This window comes from Stenella coeruleoalba (genome assembly GCF_951394435.1).
Source record: "Stenella coeruleoalba genome assembly, chromosome: 6".
NCBI classification, from domain to species: Eukaryota; Metazoa; Chordata; class Mammalia; order Artiodactyla; family Delphinidae; genus Stenella; species Stenella coeruleoalba.
In genome coordinates this window covers 98,080,119-98,099,930 of record NC_137151.1, presented here as the reverse complement: position 1 = coordinate 98,099,930, position 19,812 = coordinate 98,080,119, and the positions used below count along the sequence as shown (strand labels likewise).

At 47.5% G+C, this 19,812-nt stretch overlaps 1 protein-coding gene and 1 pseudogene across 2 annotated transcripts in view; both read right to left on the bottom strand.

The window, feature by feature from the left end:
• LOC307187828 (mitochondrial import inner membrane translocase subunit TIM14-like) overlaps window positions 1-4,560 on the bottom strand; it is a 35,256-nt pseudogene extending 30,696 nt beyond the window's left edge. Inside the window, exons 1-3 of the transcript in view lie at window positions 4,512-4,560; window positions 4,006-4,025; window positions 3,712-3,849 (exon numbers count right to left, since the gene is read on the bottom strand). The product of the transcript in view is annotated as a mitochondrial import inner membrane translocase subunit TIM14-like (transcript). The remainder of the gene's footprint in view (window positions 1-3,711; window positions 3,850-4,005; window positions 4,026-4,511) is intronic.
• Window positions 4,561-6,250: 1,690 nt separating this feature from the next.
• Window positions 6,251-19,812, bottom strand: part of NRP2 (neuropilin 2) — a 115,451-nt gene continuing 101,889 nt past the window's right edge. The window contains exons 16-17 of the mRNA XM_079924499.1: window positions 11,786-11,836; window positions 6,251-9,771 (exon numbers count right to left, since the gene is read on the bottom strand). Of these exons, the coding sequence (XP_079780625.1) occupies window positions 9,467-9,771; window positions 11,786-11,836 (356 nt within the window). The 3' untranslated portion in view covers window positions 6,251-9,466. The remainder of the gene's footprint in view (window positions 9,772-11,785; window positions 11,837-19,812) is intronic.

Below are 19,812 nucleotides of genomic sequence, written 5' to 3'. Positions count from 1 at the left end.
CCATCTCTTTCATGCCGTGCCCTCCCCAGCTGCCTTTAGTCTCAGTTGAGAGCAGGAGTGGGTGGGACCACCTGGAACAGCAGCCGTAGACTCCGCGCTGTGGTCTGATTTCAGGCCCGTCTCGCAGGGAGATGAGCGCAGGCGTGCCAAGTCTGTGGGTGCTCTTGTTACGCTGAGCCATGTTCTTTGGTCCAAATGGTTCCAAAGTGGCCTTTGCCTTTTACACCTGTTGTTTCTTGCTGCACGATGAGCTGTTTCTTTCATTGAGAAGGCATGGGTGCAAATGATTGTACAATTAGGCATCTGGGCACCCCATGGGTTCTTACCAACTCTGGTGTGAAGATGCATTGATGGTGGGGGACAAGGCTATCATGTGAGCGTCGCCATCTGCAACTGTAATTCTAGCCACGTGGTCAATCGTAAGAGGGCTTTATAACCAGCTTTTACTGCATTTGTGGATCACGGTGATTAAACAACAGATGGGAAACCCAACCAAGATTTCTAATCTTCACTTCTTCACTGATGGAGTGAGCGAGGGCTGAGGGAGTCGCTTCATGGCCTGTGTCTAGGGCTGAGTCTATGATTAGGGCAGGCAGCCCCCTGATTTTCTGCACCTGGCTTGTACTCTCATTCTTATCAGACCACAAGCACTGATTTTTGCTTTTGAAAGGATGGTTCCTGAATCCTGGAAATGTTCTAGGAAGCCCATGGTGAACAGGAAGCTTCTCAATTAGGGTTGCCAGAGAAAATACAGGATGCCCAACTACATTCAAATTTTGGATAAACAATAAATACATTTTCAGTTTACGCATGTCCCAAGTATTACATGGGTTTTTTTCTTTGAAGGAAAAGTGCTTTTAAAAAATTGTGGCAAATTTATATAATATAAAATTGACTATTTCAACCCTAAGTACGATTCAGTAGAGTTAAGTTCGTGCACATGCTGTGCAACCGTCACCACCACCCTCCACTTCAAGATCTTATTCAATGTGCCAAATTCTGTACCCATTAAATAATAACACCCCCCTGCCCCAGCCCTTGATAACCTCTAATTTACTTTCTCTTTGAATTTGCCTACTCTTGGTATCTCATATTAGTGTTCCTTTTGTGTTTGGCATAATATTTTCAAAGCTCATCTATGTTGTAACATGTATCCGAATGTTATTCCTTTTTAAGGCTGCATAATATTCCATTGTATGTACGTACCACTTTTTGTCTTTCCATGCATCTGCTGATAGACATTTGGATTGTTTCTACCTTTTGGCTACTGTGAATAATGCTGCTATGAATGTGGGTGAGCAAGTATCTATTTGATTGCCTGCTTTCAATTCTTTTGAGTCTATGTTCCTGGATGTGGAATTGCTGGATCACATGGTAATTCTGTGTTTAACATTTTGAGGACCTGCCGTACCGTTTTCCACAGTGGCTCATGGAATATTTTTATTTGTTATATCTGGCGATTCTCCAACCTTCCAACAGTATTTTAATCTGTATATATTTAACCTAACTTATCACATTGAAACAAGTAGTACCCATCTCCACATGGAACTTGTGGGCATAATCTGTCGTTCAGACTCTAGGAAACTTACTTCCACTATGGTGAAGCACAATAGCAATAAGGAAAAACTGATGCATTTATCTTTTAGTCTGTACAAAATAGGCAGCTTGACGTCTGTCAGAAAGGGGAGTTTATACAAGTCATTCACTCATTCATGCATTCAACAAACATTTTTTGAGCTTGCACAGTAAGAGTCAGGTATGAGTTGGGGGTCCTGATGCAAAGGTGAGTGAGATGCTTCCCCTTGTCCCTCATTTTTGCTGCCGCCAGATTTCCCTCTGCCTCTGAATCTTTGCACCTGCTGGCCCTTCTGCTCGACACGCTCTTCCCTCTGCCCTTTTTTTTTTTTTTTTTTTTTTTTTTGCGGTACACGGACCTCTCACTGTTGTGGCCTCTCCCGTTGCGGAGCACAGGCTCCGGACGCACAGGCTCAGCGGCCATGGCTCACGGGCCCAGCCGCTCTGCGGCATGTAGGATCTTCGCGGACCGGGGCACGAACCCGTGTCCCCTGCATCGGCAGGCGGACTCTCAACCACTGCGCCACCAGGGAAGCCCAGCCTCTGCTCTTCTTTACTCCTCTGACTCACCCTGGGATTTCAGTTCCCATCAGTCACGATGCTCAGGGGCAGCTTCTCGGAGCCTCTCACACACTCACAGCTCTCTAAACTTCAATTTATAGCTCCCGCCGTGATTGTCATGACAGATTTGTGTGCTTATGGGCTTTACCTATGTCTCTCTCTCTAGATTGTAAGCTCCCTGAAGGCAAGGACCACATCTGTTATGCATATCATTGTCTCCTGGCACCTAGCAAGGCACATAGGGGGCATTTAATATAAAACACGTTGATTATATGAATGAATGCATGCATGTATCCTTCCCATAAGAGTTAGTGGGAGATAGACAAGTCAGCATGTCAGTTTCTATGTAAAGAGCTATTAGTGAAGGGCTATGGGACAAAGAGCAATTCTGCTGCGAGGGATTGGACTTGAGCCAGCTCCACAGTAGGATCAAGCCCGAAGATGCCCTCCCAGCCTCTCTGCACAGGGGAGGCATCTGCAAAGCTTTATCCTCACTACTTTGTACAGCACAGATTCAGACGACCGAAAAGAACTACTCCATCGGCTAGGATGGTAGAGTTTGGGGCTCAAAATTCATTTAACTCAAATGTTCACTTTTTTTTTTATTATTATTGTTTATTTTTTTAACATCTTTATTGGAGTATAATTGCTTTACAATGGTGTGTTAGTTGCTGCTGTATAACAAAGTGAATCAGCTATACATATACATATATCCCCATATCCCCTCCCTCTTGCGTCTCCCTCCCACCCTCCCTATCCCACCCCTCTAGGTGGTCACAAAGCACCGAGCTGATCTCCCTGTGCTCTGCAGCAGCTTCCCACTAGCCATCCATTTTACTTTTGATAGTATATATAGGTCATCACACCTGGAAAACGCCAGATGTGCATGACTTTCCCAAGGTCACAGAGCTAGAGGCAGAACTGAGAACCCTGGGTGCCAAGCTCTGGGACCAGTGTTCTCCCACCTCCTCAGCATGTCCAAGTTCAAGGGGCGAGGAGCACCGGTGGATTGCAAAACCCTCTAAAGGTTTCTCTGAACTCCCATAGGTTCTAAAATCAGTTGACTGGAAATAGAAATGTGAATGCTCAAGTAGAGGTGAGATGAGGGAGTGGAGGAAGGAGAAAGGTGAAGAAAAAAGGCAAATCCAGAAAGGCCGCCTGCCAGGGCCCTGGAGTCAAGGCTTGGCAATGCAGCAGGGCTGCCGGGGGGCGCTCGGCAAGGCTGGGCTTCAGCTCCCAGTGGAGGCAGTCAAGGGCTTGGGGATGGAAATTTATTAGCAGAGCTGTGCTCCAAACTACGGCAACCTGGCTCTTGACGGTTCTGAGAGGCCTGGGCAGCCGCGGAGGCTGCAGCCAGCCCTTTGCAAACAGAACTGCCCGGGTTTCCAGGGGAGGTTTGTTTGAATTAGGGTAGAGGAGGGGCCACGCCTGACCACAGCGGCCTGGGCCTGCTGGTTTGGCAAGGGGCCTGGGCTTTACCTCTCTGCTGGTGCAGGACTTTTCCGGGCACCTCTGTGTGCACGTGGGCGAGGCCAACTCGGGCGGTACCTCTGTGGAGAGAGGGGCCCTGCTCACCTGGCACCAGTGTGCAGGAGGAGGGATGCGGGACCGCTCACCTGCGGCCAAGGGTCTCTTTCTCTGGCTGCACTTGGAAGCCGGCTGTGACCGAAACAGCGCTCCCCGCACACAAAATTGTCCTATGGGGTTTTCTGGCTGGGAAGAGAGGGGACACAGGCATCATTCTCTGGATAAACTGCAGAAACATTTCCTTAGGAGTTTTGTTTAGCTCAGCCTGCGACTGGATGCTGAAGCCTGTGAGGACTGGAATGGACTCATCTTTTCATGTCTTCTTCACGCCCCACTCCCCACCTCCATCACCACCACTAACGCTGCAGGGGCAAAAGCGCGTCGGCATCCAGATGGGTCCTGTTTCCCTCAAGGATGGGCCTGTTCCAGCTTCATTTCACTGCCTTCCCTGAGGATTCTATAAACATTTCCAGAAGGATGCAGATAAGGGAGGGAAAAGAAAGATCGTATGTAAACCTTAGATGGCTAGAGACCAGGAGATCTTAGATTATGAGGGCTTTAAAAATATCCACAAACTCAACTAAAGGAAAGTAGGAATTTGCTTTCATTTTCACCTCTGTAATTGTCGTGAGGGTCAGTAAAACGATAGAAGCAGGCAACTCAGGAGACACGTGATAGCATAAAGATCACAAGAGGGGCTGAGAGGGAAGCCCCATATGAATGGGGTGACCTTACTGGCCAGTGAGGAATGGGGACGGGGTGCACTTGAGGGCTGCCTTTTCTGTAAATTAAGGAAGGCCAACGAGTGATGCAAGGTAGCACGTCCTCACTGCCTTAGAGAATCTTACCTGCCTCTCCGATCTCGACACCCTTCCCCCACCCCCCGCCGTTGATCATGCTTCCTCTTTCATTGCTCTCCTTTGTGGTCATAGGGACACCGCAAACTCTTTCCCAAAGCGGGATCTCTATATGCTGTCCCTTCAATTGGGAAAAGTTGTCCCAGCTACTTTGCTTAGCTGACTTCCTTATCTTTGCAGGTTTTAGCTTAAACATCACCTACTCAGGGAGGTCTTCCTTGATCAATCGTTTACAGGGAGTGACCCTGGTAATTCTTTTTTAAAAAAAAAAAAAATATATCCAAGAGATATATTGTATTGATATTATATCAGATTCATTAGGTTTCATTATGATAAGTGTTGTCGACTATAAAACGGGTAAGTTGTATTTAATTTATTAACCCAAATCCTGTAACATCAGTAATAAATAGCCATGTTTTGCAAATATGAACTCAAGTGACACAAATATTATACCTTTAATATCTAGTAATTCTTTGTCAGAGCTACGTGTTTATTGCCTTCATTGAATTTACCATAAGCAATCCTTACCTTTTGTGCTTGGCTGTCTGCTTTCCGTCCACTTCACTGGAGTATAAGCTCCAAGAGTTTACAAAATCGGGAAGTGCTCAAAAACATTTTTTGAATACACGATTGAACCAAATGTGAACAGAACTTCCGGATGGGGGCGAATTCGGCTCTGGTTCACAGCTTTGAGTCTCCCGTGTGTGGGGTAGTGGGAAGTTCATAGTAAGGCTTTTCCTTCCTCATCCTCTGGAAACTTGTACGACCTAAGAGTGTACTTGACCTCCTTTAGTTTTCTCTGGCCAAAGTCTAGTTTGTTTTGCATTCAACAACCCATAGGTGAGAAGGTCCCTAATCATTTTGTGAAGCCAGGCTACTTCTCCTTTCTCCTAGACCAGAGGTTCTTAAACTTGAAGGTGCATAAGAACCCCCTTGGAGGGCTTGTTAAAATGTAAATGTCTAGGTCCTCCTCCCAGAGTCTTTGATTCAGTAGATGTGGAGTCCGAGAATGTACACCTCTGACAAGTTCCCAAGTGAGGTTGATGCTGCAAGTCCAGGGACCACACTTTGAGAAGCAATGTTATAGACCTTGAAATTACCAGAGATATTGACAAGCAAACGTTTGAGCAGGAAGGCAGCAGCAGAGTCAAAAATTGCAAGGGACTGGCGATGTCTACGGAGGAGGAATGTTTGTAGGGATCACAGTCTCGGAAACCTACCAGGCAAGGCTTTGAGCTAAAGTAGCCCACCTGGCCAGGTAGTCCGTTACCCATCTATATCATATTTTCACCTTATAAAAAGCCACTAGGGCTTCGCTGGTGGCGCAGTGGTTGAGAGTCCGCCTGCCGATGCAGGGGACACAGTTTCGTGCCCCGGTCTGGGAAGATCCCACATGCCGCAGAGCGGCTGGGCCCGTGAGCCATGGCCGCTGAGCCTGCGCGTCCGGAGCCTGTGCTCCGCAACGGGAGAGGTCACGGCGGTGAGAGGCCCGCGTACCGCAAAAAAAAAAAAAAAAAAAAAAAAAAGCCAGCTAGCCAATCTACCTACTAACTTCACATAAAAGTGCTGAGAAACATTGTCCCAAGAGAATGACCAACCATCCTGATATGGCTGGGACTGAGGGGTTTCCCGGGACACGGGACTTTCAGTGCTAAAACCCAGGAACGTCTCAGGCAAACTGGGATGATTTGGTCACCCAGAACCCAAGTCTCTTTGTCTCCAATAAAGAAACACGCAGAAAAATATCTCTGGTATAATGTTTATTTAAATAGTAATCTTAAAAAGGCTTTATACAAATCATATAAACACAGTTTGACATGGTTGTTTATTTCTTACATTGACGAATCACAGTAGAAGCTCTCAAGTTCCCTTGGTCTGGCTCAGCCAGCGAACGGTCAAATACCTTTAACTGCAGACCTTGGAAAAGTTAACCTTCTGTGTGACAGTTTAACTTTTTCCCTTGTTTTCTTGCCATTCATGCTCATTCCTCGGACTCTCATCCCTGTCAACTCCCCACTTCCACCTAAGAGAGGAAGCAGCCCTGTGGCCCTGCTGACTGCCTAGTCCGGAAGAGCGTGGAGGTAATGTGTCATTCAGTACAAGGCAAAAAAGGAGATCAGTACTGTGAGTAGGTTTCCCAAAGGGAAGGACTCAAGGAGAGGGGTCAGCTAGCCTACTTGCAGATAGAGACAACAAATGCACCGGGGTGTCCCCTGGTCAGGTTATAATCAGGCCCCACTGTCCTTCTGTCTTCCAGCAGACCAGCCTCCAGTGCTGGTGAGGTATCTACACGTAGCCCTGGATGCCCTGCTTTTGTTCAGCATTTAGAGCCCACGCGGGGCCTCAAACCAGCCAATGGTGAGTATGGAGACAGGACTTTAGACGAATGCAGGTCGAGTTGTACATAACTTACAGGTGAACTGCAGGCCAGAGGCGGGGCTGGTCTTTGGGGAGTTGTACAATGGCCCAAGGGACATGAGAGGGCCAGGACCTCCGGCGTCGGCTTTGTGTGTGTGTGTGTGTGTGTGTGTGTGTGTGTGTGTGTGACTGCTCCACGCCGCATGTGGGATCTGAGTTCCCCGACCAGGGGTTGAATCCGCGCCCCCTGCTGTGGAAGTGCCGAGTCTTAACCACTGGACCACAAGGGAAGTACCCCTCACCCCACCCCGTGTTAGCTTTTGAACTCTCTTCTTCTGCAGGCTAACTCCGGAACCCCCTGGGCTTGCTAGCTTCCTGAACACTGAGTTACACGGAAAGCCGAAGAGGAAGGTGGGCTAATTAAGAACTTGCTTCTGCCGCACGCCCAGCTCAGGGGGGCCCTGAAGCTAAGTCCTTGGGCTTGACAGCTTTACTTTTCACCTCTAACTACCACTGTGCCAATGAGTGCCGAGATCAGCGGTGACTCTCGGGCCCTAGGTCAATGTCACAACAACATCACTGAGTCCCACGTGACCATTCACATACACAGTAGATACAGAGAACTCAAGGGCTGGCAAAGACACACACACATATGAATAAATAGCTGTCGGCATGAACTCTCCCTCTCTGCATACAGAACACTGTGACATTACCACCTGAACTAGCATTTCCATAAGTTATCATGTAAAGGAACCAGCCAGGTGAACCTTCCCCTTTCACCCGGGTATGAGACAAATGAAATTGTGGGTGACCATAGCAGCAAAAATGGTCCGACAGTTTAACCACTGATAAGCAATAGGCTGGGCACACTGTCTGGGTTTCAAATGTATTTCCAGCACGCAGGCAATCCTTAGGCGTTACTACAAAGTCAAGATTTGGATCCTGACATGGACAATCTTATCCTTCACACGGTTTCATGCAATTCCGGATGCCTCCCCTTCTAGAGCAGTTGAGAGTCATCTAGGGCTATGACTAGCACTCGGGTGGCAGGGCTTACTCCATCAGGAGGATCAGCTATGCGGGGGAAACTGGGCGTGGAGCCGCTGGGTCAGGGAGGAGGAACAGAGGAATGCCTTAGCTTGTATGGTATTCACTGATTTCTACGTAGAAGGAAAATACGTTTTCTCCATTTTCTTTCAAGGCACTTAATAAAAAAATACATAAATGTGTGTGTGTGTGTGTGTGTGTGTATGTGTGTGTGTGTGTGTGCAAGAACATAGGTCTCTCTGGGGTTGAAGCAGACTTAGCATTTTGGTCCGTAGTGCTTGCAGACTTCTGGTCACAACCAGCTCACGGACATCCTAGTTCTGATGCTTCTGAAAGGTTGAGGTGGTGGCTGTCATCCCAAGGAGAAGTCAGTGTTTACCAGCCTGTCGGAGAGACGCATTTATCACAACGTCTCTTACGGTCCTCTCAGCCTTTGCATAATCCCAGAGGATGGACTTGTTTTGCTCTTTCCACTGTTCTCCTTTCCGGCCAGTGGTCGCCAGTTACATCTCACTGATGGAGAAACATACTAGTAGCCTATATTTCCCCAGCCCCATCTCAGAGAATATCAGATAATGCTGTTTCCTGGGGCTTAGAGACCTGACACACGAGTGCATGTGTGTATATGTGTGCGTGCTTGTGTGTGTGTGCGTATGGTGCATGTGTGTATGTGTGCATGTGTGTATGTTTAGAAGAACAAGGAGGAAGGAAAAGGAAAAGCAAAACCACCCCCAGAGGCCCCACAAAGTAGCCTCACAGCCACAAATTCTGGGTCTAGATTGAATGAATGGCTCCTATTCACAAAGCACGTTAAGGCTTGTCCGCTTCTAACACGGAGGCGCGTCTATGGATTTTGACGTGTGAAGTTTCCCTTCTGGTTTGTTTTAAATCTCATGTAAGAAAGAGCTGTTCATGCTGACCCTCAAATGGCAATTTTCCCCTGGATAAAAAAAGTTAAAGGCAACAACATCCTACTGAAATGCTAGGACTGGAAACGGCAGCTTGTCAAGTTGGCTGGCAGAAGCTATACCACAGCAAATCCCGGAAGTCATAAGACGATCAGAGGATGGGCTAAACTGAACGGCTTTGTTTTGGAATTTGTTTTTCTAGAGATGGAAAGTCTGAAAAGACCCTTTGCTTTCCAAGTGTTGATTAGAAAGAGAAAGCAGAGACTATTGATCCCTGCTCTGCTCTATACCGGAAAAGTCATTCTCTTCTGCCTCTTGAGTTGCTCATAGACCAAAGAAATATAATAATAACAAACTCACAAACAAAATAGAACTGTGACCCCCAAAGAGATGAGCTCCTGTCTTTATCCCAGCAATGATTCAGCCACGTGGTCCTAGGTGGGTCACAACCCCCTGAAAGGCTGCATCTCCCCTCCTCCCTCGACTTGCCTGTCTGTTCTGTCCACACCTTCAGTATTCTGGATCGGTTGGATCAAGATTATGGCATTCAGTTTCCAAAGGAAAAAAAATTGTCATCTTCACTAGCCCCTCTTGCTGGAATGAGACGTCAGATGCGATTTGGGTGCAAATCCGTCAGGCCTCTGAGCAGCATTTCTGGTGGTTCATCTTGACCTTGTGCTTGAGGCCATCGTAGAGCTCAAAGTTGTAGTTCTCCAGCGTGGTGCAGCTGCGGGAGCTCAGGCCTGAATAGGAACACGTGCAGTAGAGCAGCAGCCCTGCACACGTGGCCCCCAGGAGGACGCCCAGTGAACTCATGGCGATGATGGTAATGAGGATGGGATCCAGGGTGTACAGCCAGCTCTTTTCTTTGTCAGCCAGAGGAGCCCCAGACCCGGAGGTAGGGGAAGAAGAGTTGCTCCAGTCCACCTCGTACTCATCTAGGACATAAAGGACACGAGAGACTGCATGCACTGCTTCTTTCAGGGTGAAATAACTGAGGCTCCCCCAGCCTGGCTCAGAGGTTCTTCAGAGCCCAGGACTAAGCTGTAGACTCTTGGAGCGACATGGCTTGGCTTCAAAGCCCAGGCCTGCCTCATCCTAGCTCTGTAACCTTGGGCAAGTTATTTAACTTCTCTTTGCCTCAGTTCTCTCGTCTGTGAAATAGCGTTACTAATAACCTCACTGGCTTGTTAGGAGGTTTAAATGAATTAATATTTGCAAAGTGCTCGGTGACCAGCACATAGTAAGTATGGTCTAAGGATTAGATACTTAAAGAATCTGATTCACATTAGGTAAGCTCAGATTTTCACAGAAGCTTCAGGGAGCCTTGGAGCGCCTGGGGCGGCCCTGTGTTCTGGGCACCCTTCTTTCTCTGCCTCCTCGTCCCGACTTCCAACTGCTTCAGTTTAAATCAAAGAACAGGCTGGGGCTATTTTCACACAGTGAGTTTCCCAAGCTAGCATTCCTGGCCATCCAAGCAGCAGATTTTTTTGAGCCACCAGACCTCTCAACCTAAATCTTAACCTTACTGCTATGTACCTACCCCCACCCCAGAATCAGATGTGGAATTCTAACCCCTTACTTCAGAATGTGACCTTATTTGGAGACAGGGGTTTTATGGAAGGAATCAAGTTAAAATGAGATCCTTAGCGTGGGCCCTAATCCAGTATGACTGGTAAAAAAGGGAAATTTGGAGACATAGATTTCTGTTGTTGAAGTCACCCAGTTTGTGGTACTTTGTTATGGCCACCCCAGCAAACTAATATACTTATATTTCTATAGTGTGGCCAAGGCATGACCATATTCATGGAGAATTTTGTGGGATTTCCTAATAATCCCATGAAGAAGGCAGGGTGATATTATAATTTTAAAAAATAGATGAGGAAACAGAGGTTTTAAGAGATGAAGTGAGTAGGTACCACGAGTTCCCAGAGTTAACGAGCAGTTAAACTAGGAGTATAAATCAGGCTTTCTCCATCCACATCCTTCACTCTTTCCACCCCATCTTAGGGCTTCTGCTGCTTGATCTATTGCAGCCTCTCTGTGAAGGCCAGTTGTGCAGTTTTGCCCATAATAGGAACGTTGGACCGGGCTTTGCAGGGAGAGTCTGCAATCAGTTAACAAGGTGCTGTTTGGGTTAGTCACTCTGTTTCTATAGCTACACTTGAAGTGTTTGATTAAGGTCAGGTTTAAAACAGCTGCTCTATAAACTGCCCTTCTTAAAGGCATCAATCTTGGTCTAAAGCTGTTCTTTGAGGGGAACCTTGGTGATCTCTCTTGGGGATCAACTCTGGCACTCAGAGACTCCCAGAGAGACCTACGTTGCTCTGAGTCGAGGGAAGGTATCACATCTGCGTGTTTGCTCAGTGCCCTTCCAGTCAGGACTCTTGCTTCAGCCTTATGAAGTACGTGTATTTGAAGTAGGAAAATCGAGCTTGGAATAAATATGATAACATGAGACGGGCAGTGTGGACAAGAAACCTAAATCCTGCAACAAGCCCCAACTCGGAGTCATGGACAGTGTGAGAAGGGTTCCTGAAAGCCATGGAATTGGAAACCACAGCAGGCCTGAGAGAATATTCACAGTGACGCTCATTCACTCGGCCCTTTTTGGAAGGAGGTCAGTGGGTTCAAGCAGAGACATGTGTAGAGAAGCCCGGCTTTCACTTCTAAAGGGCTTATTCAGATTTGAAGCTCATCAGTGTCGAAAGTTGCCCAAAGTAGGAGACCTGTTTCCGATTGGGCAGAGGGAACTCAATAAACTTTCTAAATCGCTAAATTTGACCTTGAGAGAGCAATTGATAGTTTCTTCACTCCTCTCTGGATTCATTTTCACTTATATTCCTGGCCGATAGTTCTAAATTCTGGCCCTCCAATACCCCGGACATTATTTTTGTTTTTATAGCCAAACTTGACTGTCATGATTATCTTCTAAATTACAGCAGTACTCACCATCAATTTCATCCTCATAGCCCTCCCTCCCATGTATTTCCGGGATGTCCACTATAAGAGAAGAGAAAACAAAACAAATCAAGTTATAACAAGTTCTATCGCCGTGGCTAAAAGGCAGAGATGTTACCTTGCTGAGATGACTCCCCAGCACTGCAGGCAGCTAGAGTCACTTTCTGCTTCCAGGTCAGTTATCATGTACATTACTGGATTCTTTCCCCTTCAAATGATTTGTCTTTACTTCCAACGATAACCAGAAGAACAGAAACAGTAAGAAAGGCCTCTAGCGCCAAGTATATGCTCCCGTGTGTCTTTATAGTGACTGTTGTTTACAACCGACGTAGGTCTGAGTTTTATCTAAGGGACCTTCAGTGGCCTCTCATGTCCGTCATCAGTTGCCATGACTGCGACGTTCATCTGAGAAGCAAACTGCCCCTCCTCATATGCGTGCATCTAAGCGGGCACAAAGTATGAGTCTTTCTCCTCTGGATTTCAAATAAATGTAAAGTAACTTAAGGAAATCACATTTCGTCATTACATGCTTTAATGTAGAACTAGAACTGGAAAGAATCTTGTAACGCCTGTCCACCTCCACGTCTGTGCTAATATCCCTTCTCTTTTCTCCCCAGTCTATTTTTCCCATTGGCTTTCTTCACGGTGTAGAATAGATCAAACATGGGCATCCAATCTGACTCGCCCAGGCTTGAACAGAGCTAAGTTAATTTACTCTGAATTTTCTCCAGTATTATCACTGTCTATCTTTTTCTTTTTTTATGATAATCTTTTGGGGAATGGGGAGGATAATTCAGGTCTCTACTCACCATGTTGTCCACCTTACAGAAATCAGAGCCAATGGAAACTACCTGCCTAAAATGGTAAAACACTAAAAAAGAAAATCAAATATGTGGTGAAGAAAAGGGTCTTATCATTTCTTCCTGTCTCACAAGTTAATTATACCTGTGTCTGCTGTCAGGTCAAAATGGCTCCAGTGAATGTATGTGGCCCTTCAGGAGTTTCAACCCCAAGTCAGGTGAACTACCTCAATGTCAGCACTATAAATTTATATTAAAAAAATCAAGGCTTAACACAAACCTCAAATTCCAAACAGCTAGAGTATCAAACAAGAGGAATACAAGAACTTCAGACCAGCCTGAACTTCTCCCTCGTCTGCACAACACCTCGGGGAAGATCTACTTGACTATGGCCTGAACTGAGGACCAATCCATCACTGCCATACCTGACATTCAGTCTTGCCCTGCAGACAGTGGTTTTCATCATGTTCGAAGTCTTCTTCATTCCTGGCCAAAGTGCTAAAGCACATTCTCATCCTTTTGGTCGCCAGTAAGGGATGCGGAAAACCACTTGCTAAGACCCTACTTGAAAAGATGGTTGCCACGTGGCACCAATCCTCCAAAAATCCAGCCTGTTCCTGGCATGTTTACAGCACAACAACTGGTACCTGCAGGCCATGACAGCTTTCCCACCTCAATGCCCAGCCCCTGTGTTATTCTCCAGGACTCTACAACGCAGGCTGTGTCCTTGGAATGAAGATGTAAAAATGAATCAAGAGGCAGGTGGTGTCTGTCATAGGGATCCAATCTGGCTTGTGGAAATCAACCTGGAGTTGTTTTTTTTTTTTAACCTTATGACAAAAAAAAAAAAACACACAGAAGAAAACCATCACATTTCCAACAATTAATCATTTTTATGGGATGCTCATATGTCAACAGCTTCACGGTTAAAAGATGCAGAACATTGGATAAGAATATGTGGATTAGCCCAGGACGAAAACTGCGGGGCTCCTGCCAGTGACTTTTGGGCCTAATCCTGTTCTTGCTTTTAGGGATTCAGTCTTTGCCAAGGATGTGACAAATTCTTGGAGGCTAGAACGCCACCTTGCTCCATCTCACACCCTCAGGGAAGAACTCTTAAGACACTATTGATCATGGGCTGGAAAGGAGTAGATGTGGCATTGATCTCAGTGGAAAACGGGTAAGAGGATGGTAATGACTATGAGAACATTTTGTCCCAGGAGACCACAGCCTCTTGGCTCTGTGAGCAGAGGACTGGATGAGATGACCTCCCAAGAATAGGTCCATTTTTAAGGTTCTATGAAATTGATGGCCCAGATGTGGCTGAGATTTCTGCCCCTGGAGGATCAAAGCCTACTTCAGGTGAAGAACACTTTAGAGGCTCGACTTGGCTTTTTGCATAATCACTGCTCCCAGGAGTTTGGGTGAGTGGGAAGGGATCAAAAAAAGGATAAGTTAATCAACATTTTCAAAAGAGCATCTGTTCACGAAGCCTTAAAGAAAGAATGACACACTGGGGAAAACCCCAGTGAAGGGAACATTTGTACAAAAAGCAATTTACTTTGATAGCAATTTTCTCTAGTCCCCTTGCTAATATTCTTGATATCTGTGTTTGATTAAGAGCTTTCTTTCTCAGAAGCCTCTTTGCCCTGCATGGGTCACTTTCCTTTTCTGTTGAGCCCAGGAGGTAAGCCTCAGCCTGTTTCCTCAGGATGCTGGCAGGGAGGGTGGATGTCCACCGGGTCCCTGTAGTTCTAGTGAAAAAAAGGCAAGGGCGGGTTGGACGGAGAAGGGGTGACCCAGGAGCTCAAGGCAAAGAGTGAAGGAGGCAGCACCTCCCTGGGAAGGGGACATGACAGCCACAGGATGGAGACCTGGCTGGGGAAGTGAGGTAGATGGCAAAAGACTGTGGAGACCAGGGACGTGGAATTAAACTTTTTTTTTTTAATGAGGAAAAACTTGGAGAGGACCTTCCAGGACTCTGTTTTAGTAGGTGGGTGTGTTTGTGAATGGGAGACGGATGAGGGAGAATGGAAGGAGCCCCACCTTTAAGAGAACACAGATCAGGAACATGGATCTTCCCACCCACACAGACTTCCACTTTCAACCTTTGTCCTCACATGACCCTGTTTCCTTCTGGGCACCTGTTCGGATTTAAACTCAGATCAGTCTGACTCCAAAATCTGAATTCCGACACTCAGTATTGTATTAGGGCCAGAGGACACCCTCTCCCCTCCGACTCCCGCAGGTGTGCACTCAGGCAAACCCCCATTATCATCCCTAACCCACCCCAAGGGTGCGCCCTGTCTCCATCCTAGTGGGCTGGATACACAGCCCCTGGCTGTTTGCCTGCGTTGCTGGCTCACCACTTGGATGGGAACTCACGGAGACTTCTCATGAACGTGAGGATGCCGTGATCTGAAATTTGGGACTTCACATTTTCCCATGGTCCCCAGACAGGGAAGGCTGATTTACATTGTTCTCCAAACGGCAGTTTTCACTTACTGACTAACCAACCGATCAACCAACCCTCACTTATTAAGAGGGTTGACTACGTGCCCGGGAACCACACGGAGGAGTTTGGGAAAGGAAGATGTACGGGACCCGGTGTCTACGATCGAGGCCCTTCAGTGTGATTGGGAAGCAAGGACTCACCCGTGCCAAAATAGCATAAAAGAAAGTGGGGGTGGGGCTTCCCTGGTGGCGCAGTGGTTGAGAGTCCGCCTGCCGATGCAGGGGACACGGGTTCGTGCCCCGGTCCGGGAAGACCCCACATGCCGCGGAGCGGCTGGGCCCGTGAGCCATGGCCGCTGAGCCTGCGTGTCTGGAGCCTGTGCTCCGCAACGGGAGAGGCCACAACAGTGAGAGGCCCGCGTACCGCAAAAAAAAAAAAAAAAAAAAAAAAGCGGGATGCTGTGGAGGGGACTCTAAGTGCTGACGAATCTGGGGCAGGGATTGGGCAGATGAGGCTGTGCCAAGGCAGGGAAAAAATGTGGGAGGGAGGAGGAGGGAATGGAGGCTGCTGCGAGGGATGGCGATGGCCTCGAGCCCGGCACCCGAGCCTGTTTACTCGCACACTGATCTCTTGGTTTGGGGCTTGTATTCATTTTTATCAGATCCACTGAGGCACTCAGAGATTGCCCTGCCCGCTCACAAGTCAAATATTCTCCAGCACCCTTGTCAGTACATTGCAACCCTACAGCACAAATGGGGAACAGCCACACCCAGCCGTGAGCTCTGCCTCCTCTAAAAAGATGTGATTCTCCCAGAGGGTCTGGAGCACTGCCTGGCACTGTAAGATCACACATGCCATGCAAGACAAATGCCCCAGACACTCCAACCTGTAAACGGAAAATTCCCCCTGAGTGTGGTTGAGGTCTAAAACAAGAATGCCCTCTCTCATTTAGAGTTTCCTTCCCACCCTCTCTCTCTCTTTACACACACACACACACACACACACACACACACTTTATCTTTTCTCTCTCCCTTATTTTCTTCTTTTTTTTTTCTCTTAAATTAGGGTCCTTTGGGGTTAGTTTGCTTTTCTGCAGTTACAGAAAAATTCCGACCTTCCCTTTCACCACATCTCCTATGCCGTGGCTGCTGTGAGTACATTTTCATTGACATTGTTCTGTTTACTTTCTACATCAAAAAAAAAAAAAAAAGAGCCTCACAAGATAGTTAAGAGAGTGAGGAGTGTACCCCAAACCACTGGCTACTTTTAGATAAATGATTTAAGACCATCCGTCCCTGGATCACTGGCACACCCATCAGGACACCAACGCATGCTGGCTTTCTCTGAAGAGTCCCTTCCAGACCAACTCCGAGCAGTGGCTTAAGAGGCCCGGTGGAAGCTGATGACAGGCTGGCCATCCAGAATGTGTAGCGGACACACTCTAAGGCCGGTACCCGAAGGGGAGCAGCACGGAATATGGAGGTGCGCTAGACTGGGAGCAGGCTTCCTCCTTCTCCCCTGAGCTCTGCCACTTCGCCCAGGTGTGAGAGCCGGGACGAGTCTCTGACCCTCCCTGGGTCTCAGCTTGCTCCTCTGTAAAGTAAGCACTGATGTTCCTTCCTGCTTGAGAACTCATCTTTACAGGAAGAAAATGAGAAAGCTCTGATGGCCTTTCTGCTGAGGCTTCCCTGAAAAGGGCGGCTGGCTGTAGACAAGGCAACTTCAACAGAAAAGGGCTCGCCACCCGTCTTCACCCCGGGTCTGTCCTCTCCTGGAGGTGGTCACACCTGAAGGCATCCACCTTAAGGTGCCCGTGGAAGGAGAAGACCATGCAAAGGACAGGTGAAAGGAAGCCATGAGGTTCCATGTTTTCCATACTTGCTCGTTTAGCTTAGGAACCAGTCCTGTTAAGGGGCAACTGAGGAACTGACAGAGCTAGTAAATGGTTCCCCAAGTTTGAAGCCTCCACCTTAGCTGAGGCAGGGCTGACAAGACCTGGTGAGAAGCCAGTTAACCCACACGTCCACTCAACCCACCAAACTGCAACCAGCCTTTAAAGCAAGGATTGAAGAGATGCCTACAGAGGAAATCACTGAAACCATTCACTTTCAAGGATACCAGGGGTCATCGCGTCTTCTTCAAGGAGGAAGAAATTGAGGAAGGAGGGTAGAAAAATGCAGTAAGTCATTGAAGAGCTCGGCAGTAGAACTGAGAGTCAGCCACCTTTTCGACACCTTGTTCGGGGCTGTGATTTATTTGGGATTAGCTCTTGGCCACTTAGAGCCCTTGTTGAGTTTGATTCCAAGTTCCCGAACCCCCCGAGCCAACTAAATCACACTGGACCTCTCAGAGGGGAGCAGCCTTCAGAAAATTCTCTCAGTCACTTTGTTCTGATCCCAGCAGGAGACACAACACTGTGATCTCAATAAGTGAGAACTCATGAAGGACTAGCAGATATTTCTTGGCCCTTCAACGTGTTTAATTCAGTGTAATATTTAGTATTGGCTGAAGGTTCCTACTCCCTACCACACTTAATTTCCCTAATTCAGTTTGTTCATCCCCTGTTGCTAGAAGGAGCCAAAAGTTCAGATGTAGATCGAACGTTTGCCAAAGTTCCTCCATTAGAGTCAGGCTACTTGAGAACCATTCATCCCGTGCTGGGTTTGGCTTGAGTTTAGAAACACCACCAGAAGATCCTTTATCGTGGGTTTTTAATCTCTTGGGCTATAGCCAAATCTATGCAAAGTCATGGAAAAAAGTATATATTTTTTTAAGTTTTCAAACGGTTTCAAGCTGGAAAAGAAAAGGGGGCTCGGTTTGTGATACCAGATGACTTTGAACGTGATTTTCTATTATTTTTAGTTGAATAATCACGAGGAAACACTAAAACGAATTGGAAATACTGACTGCAAATGAGAAGGCCGTGAAATGACCTAATAACACTTCCAAGTGCAGAGGCAGATGAGCCGCTGAGGCCAGAATGGCTCCACTGAGCCCCAACGATGGCGTGAAAATAAGAAAAAGGAGACGCCACAGAAGTGTGTAGTTATAAACATAGGCTTCATGATTGTGCAGGCTGGAAAAAACCAGTAAGGCTGAGGGAGGAAAATTCTGGAATCTTTGCTTTGCTCTAGGTCTTTGAGAAATCAGAGATATTCTCCATTACTGTAAGTGGGTATGTCCACAAGAAAGAGGGCCTTCTTTTGTTGGCTACCTTCTCTGAGGGTATGAAGGTGGGAAAAAGAAAAGTTCGGAGGAAAGTGTCCCCCTTCCACTGCGTTCTTGATGTTTTTCCTGAGATGTTAGGAAAAAAGTCTCCTATCTTCACATTTCAGGGAGTTTGCCAATAGGCGTTCACATTTCTCCTCTCCTCCAGTCCCAAGGTTCAAGAAGTGCATAAATGGAAACACTGCACAGGTGGAGAGGTTTGGTATTACCTGGGACAAGTGAAAGGATGGAGAAGAAACAAAACTGCATGCACTTCCAATGTGAAAAGCAATGTCTTCTTAAAGATTGTCCCTCTCTGTTGTAGGTCTTTGGGAAAAAACTCTCTACACACATGTATCTCACCGAGAGAGTTTGCTTTACTGAAAAGTTGGGCTCTTCTGAACACGAGGATCCATGACCTTGTGATAAGATTTTAGGGCTTCCAAAGAGGGACCTCTCTCTGCCCATTCAAGAGGTGATTTCCCCCAAAAGTTTGCTGGTGGCTGAGAACTGTGGTTATAACACAAGAGAGTAATTCCTCCGACCTTAGGTTTGGTCTCCTGTAAAAATGCAGCTACTTGGAGGAAGCAAGCAATGAAGCCTCTGTGTTGGGAATCTGACGGGCTCTTCTGGCAGGAGGCCGTGGTGCAGGGAGGTGGAGAAAGTGCAGGAATGCCAGAGAGAAGAAAAGGAGCCACCGAGAGAGGGGGCAGCTGCAGAAAGGGGAGGGTGGAGGTTGAAGATGAACCACACCCGACCCAGAGGTAGACAGGTAGGTGGAAACAGGTCCTTCTTGGGGAAAGAGGAGGGGACGGTGGCCCTGTGAGGAGTTCAGAGCCCGGAAATGATGACGGCGGTGAGAGCTCAGGGCTTCCCGTGGACGCCATTCCCGAGCTCGCGATCCTGGTGTGCAGTTGGCCGAGGTGATGAGGCACCTTGGGGGCTCCTTTGACGACCCACGTCAGCCCCAGTCTCCGTCCTAGTGACTATCTTCCCACCTCGGTACCAGCTGTCGGAAGTGGCCCAGAGAAGCGATACGGAAGACCACACGGCCCTCGGGGTCCTTGTATCCCTTCTCCCAGCCCCTTGGTGGCAGCAGGGAGATGCAAAGAGAGGAAAAGATTCGTAACAGACTGTGCTGAAAGGAGCCTCGGTAACCAGCAGGCCGACTGAGAATAGGACTTCGGTCAAGGCCACCTCAGGCTCAAAGCGTTCTCCGCATTCCCTTCATTACTGGAGTTGGCTGCTCTCTAGCGAGTTCCGAAATCCAGTCCAGCATCCGGTTAATGAGTCCTGACGCCTGAGAAAGAAACTGCTGCTTCTGAAAGCCAAGACGTGGTCCCTACCATTCCCGTTCTGGATCAGAGCCTTTGCCTTTGGGTGTGTCAGTCAATGATACTAAAAGGGTTCAATTTTGCACAATTACACATAGACGACAAAACAAGCTTGTGTGTGTGTGCACGCCCGTGTCTCTCACCCACACCTCACTCTTGTGCTACTTTTTCCCCTGAGCCACCAAGAGTTATACCCAAGTCTCAAGCCCTAGAGGCAGCAGT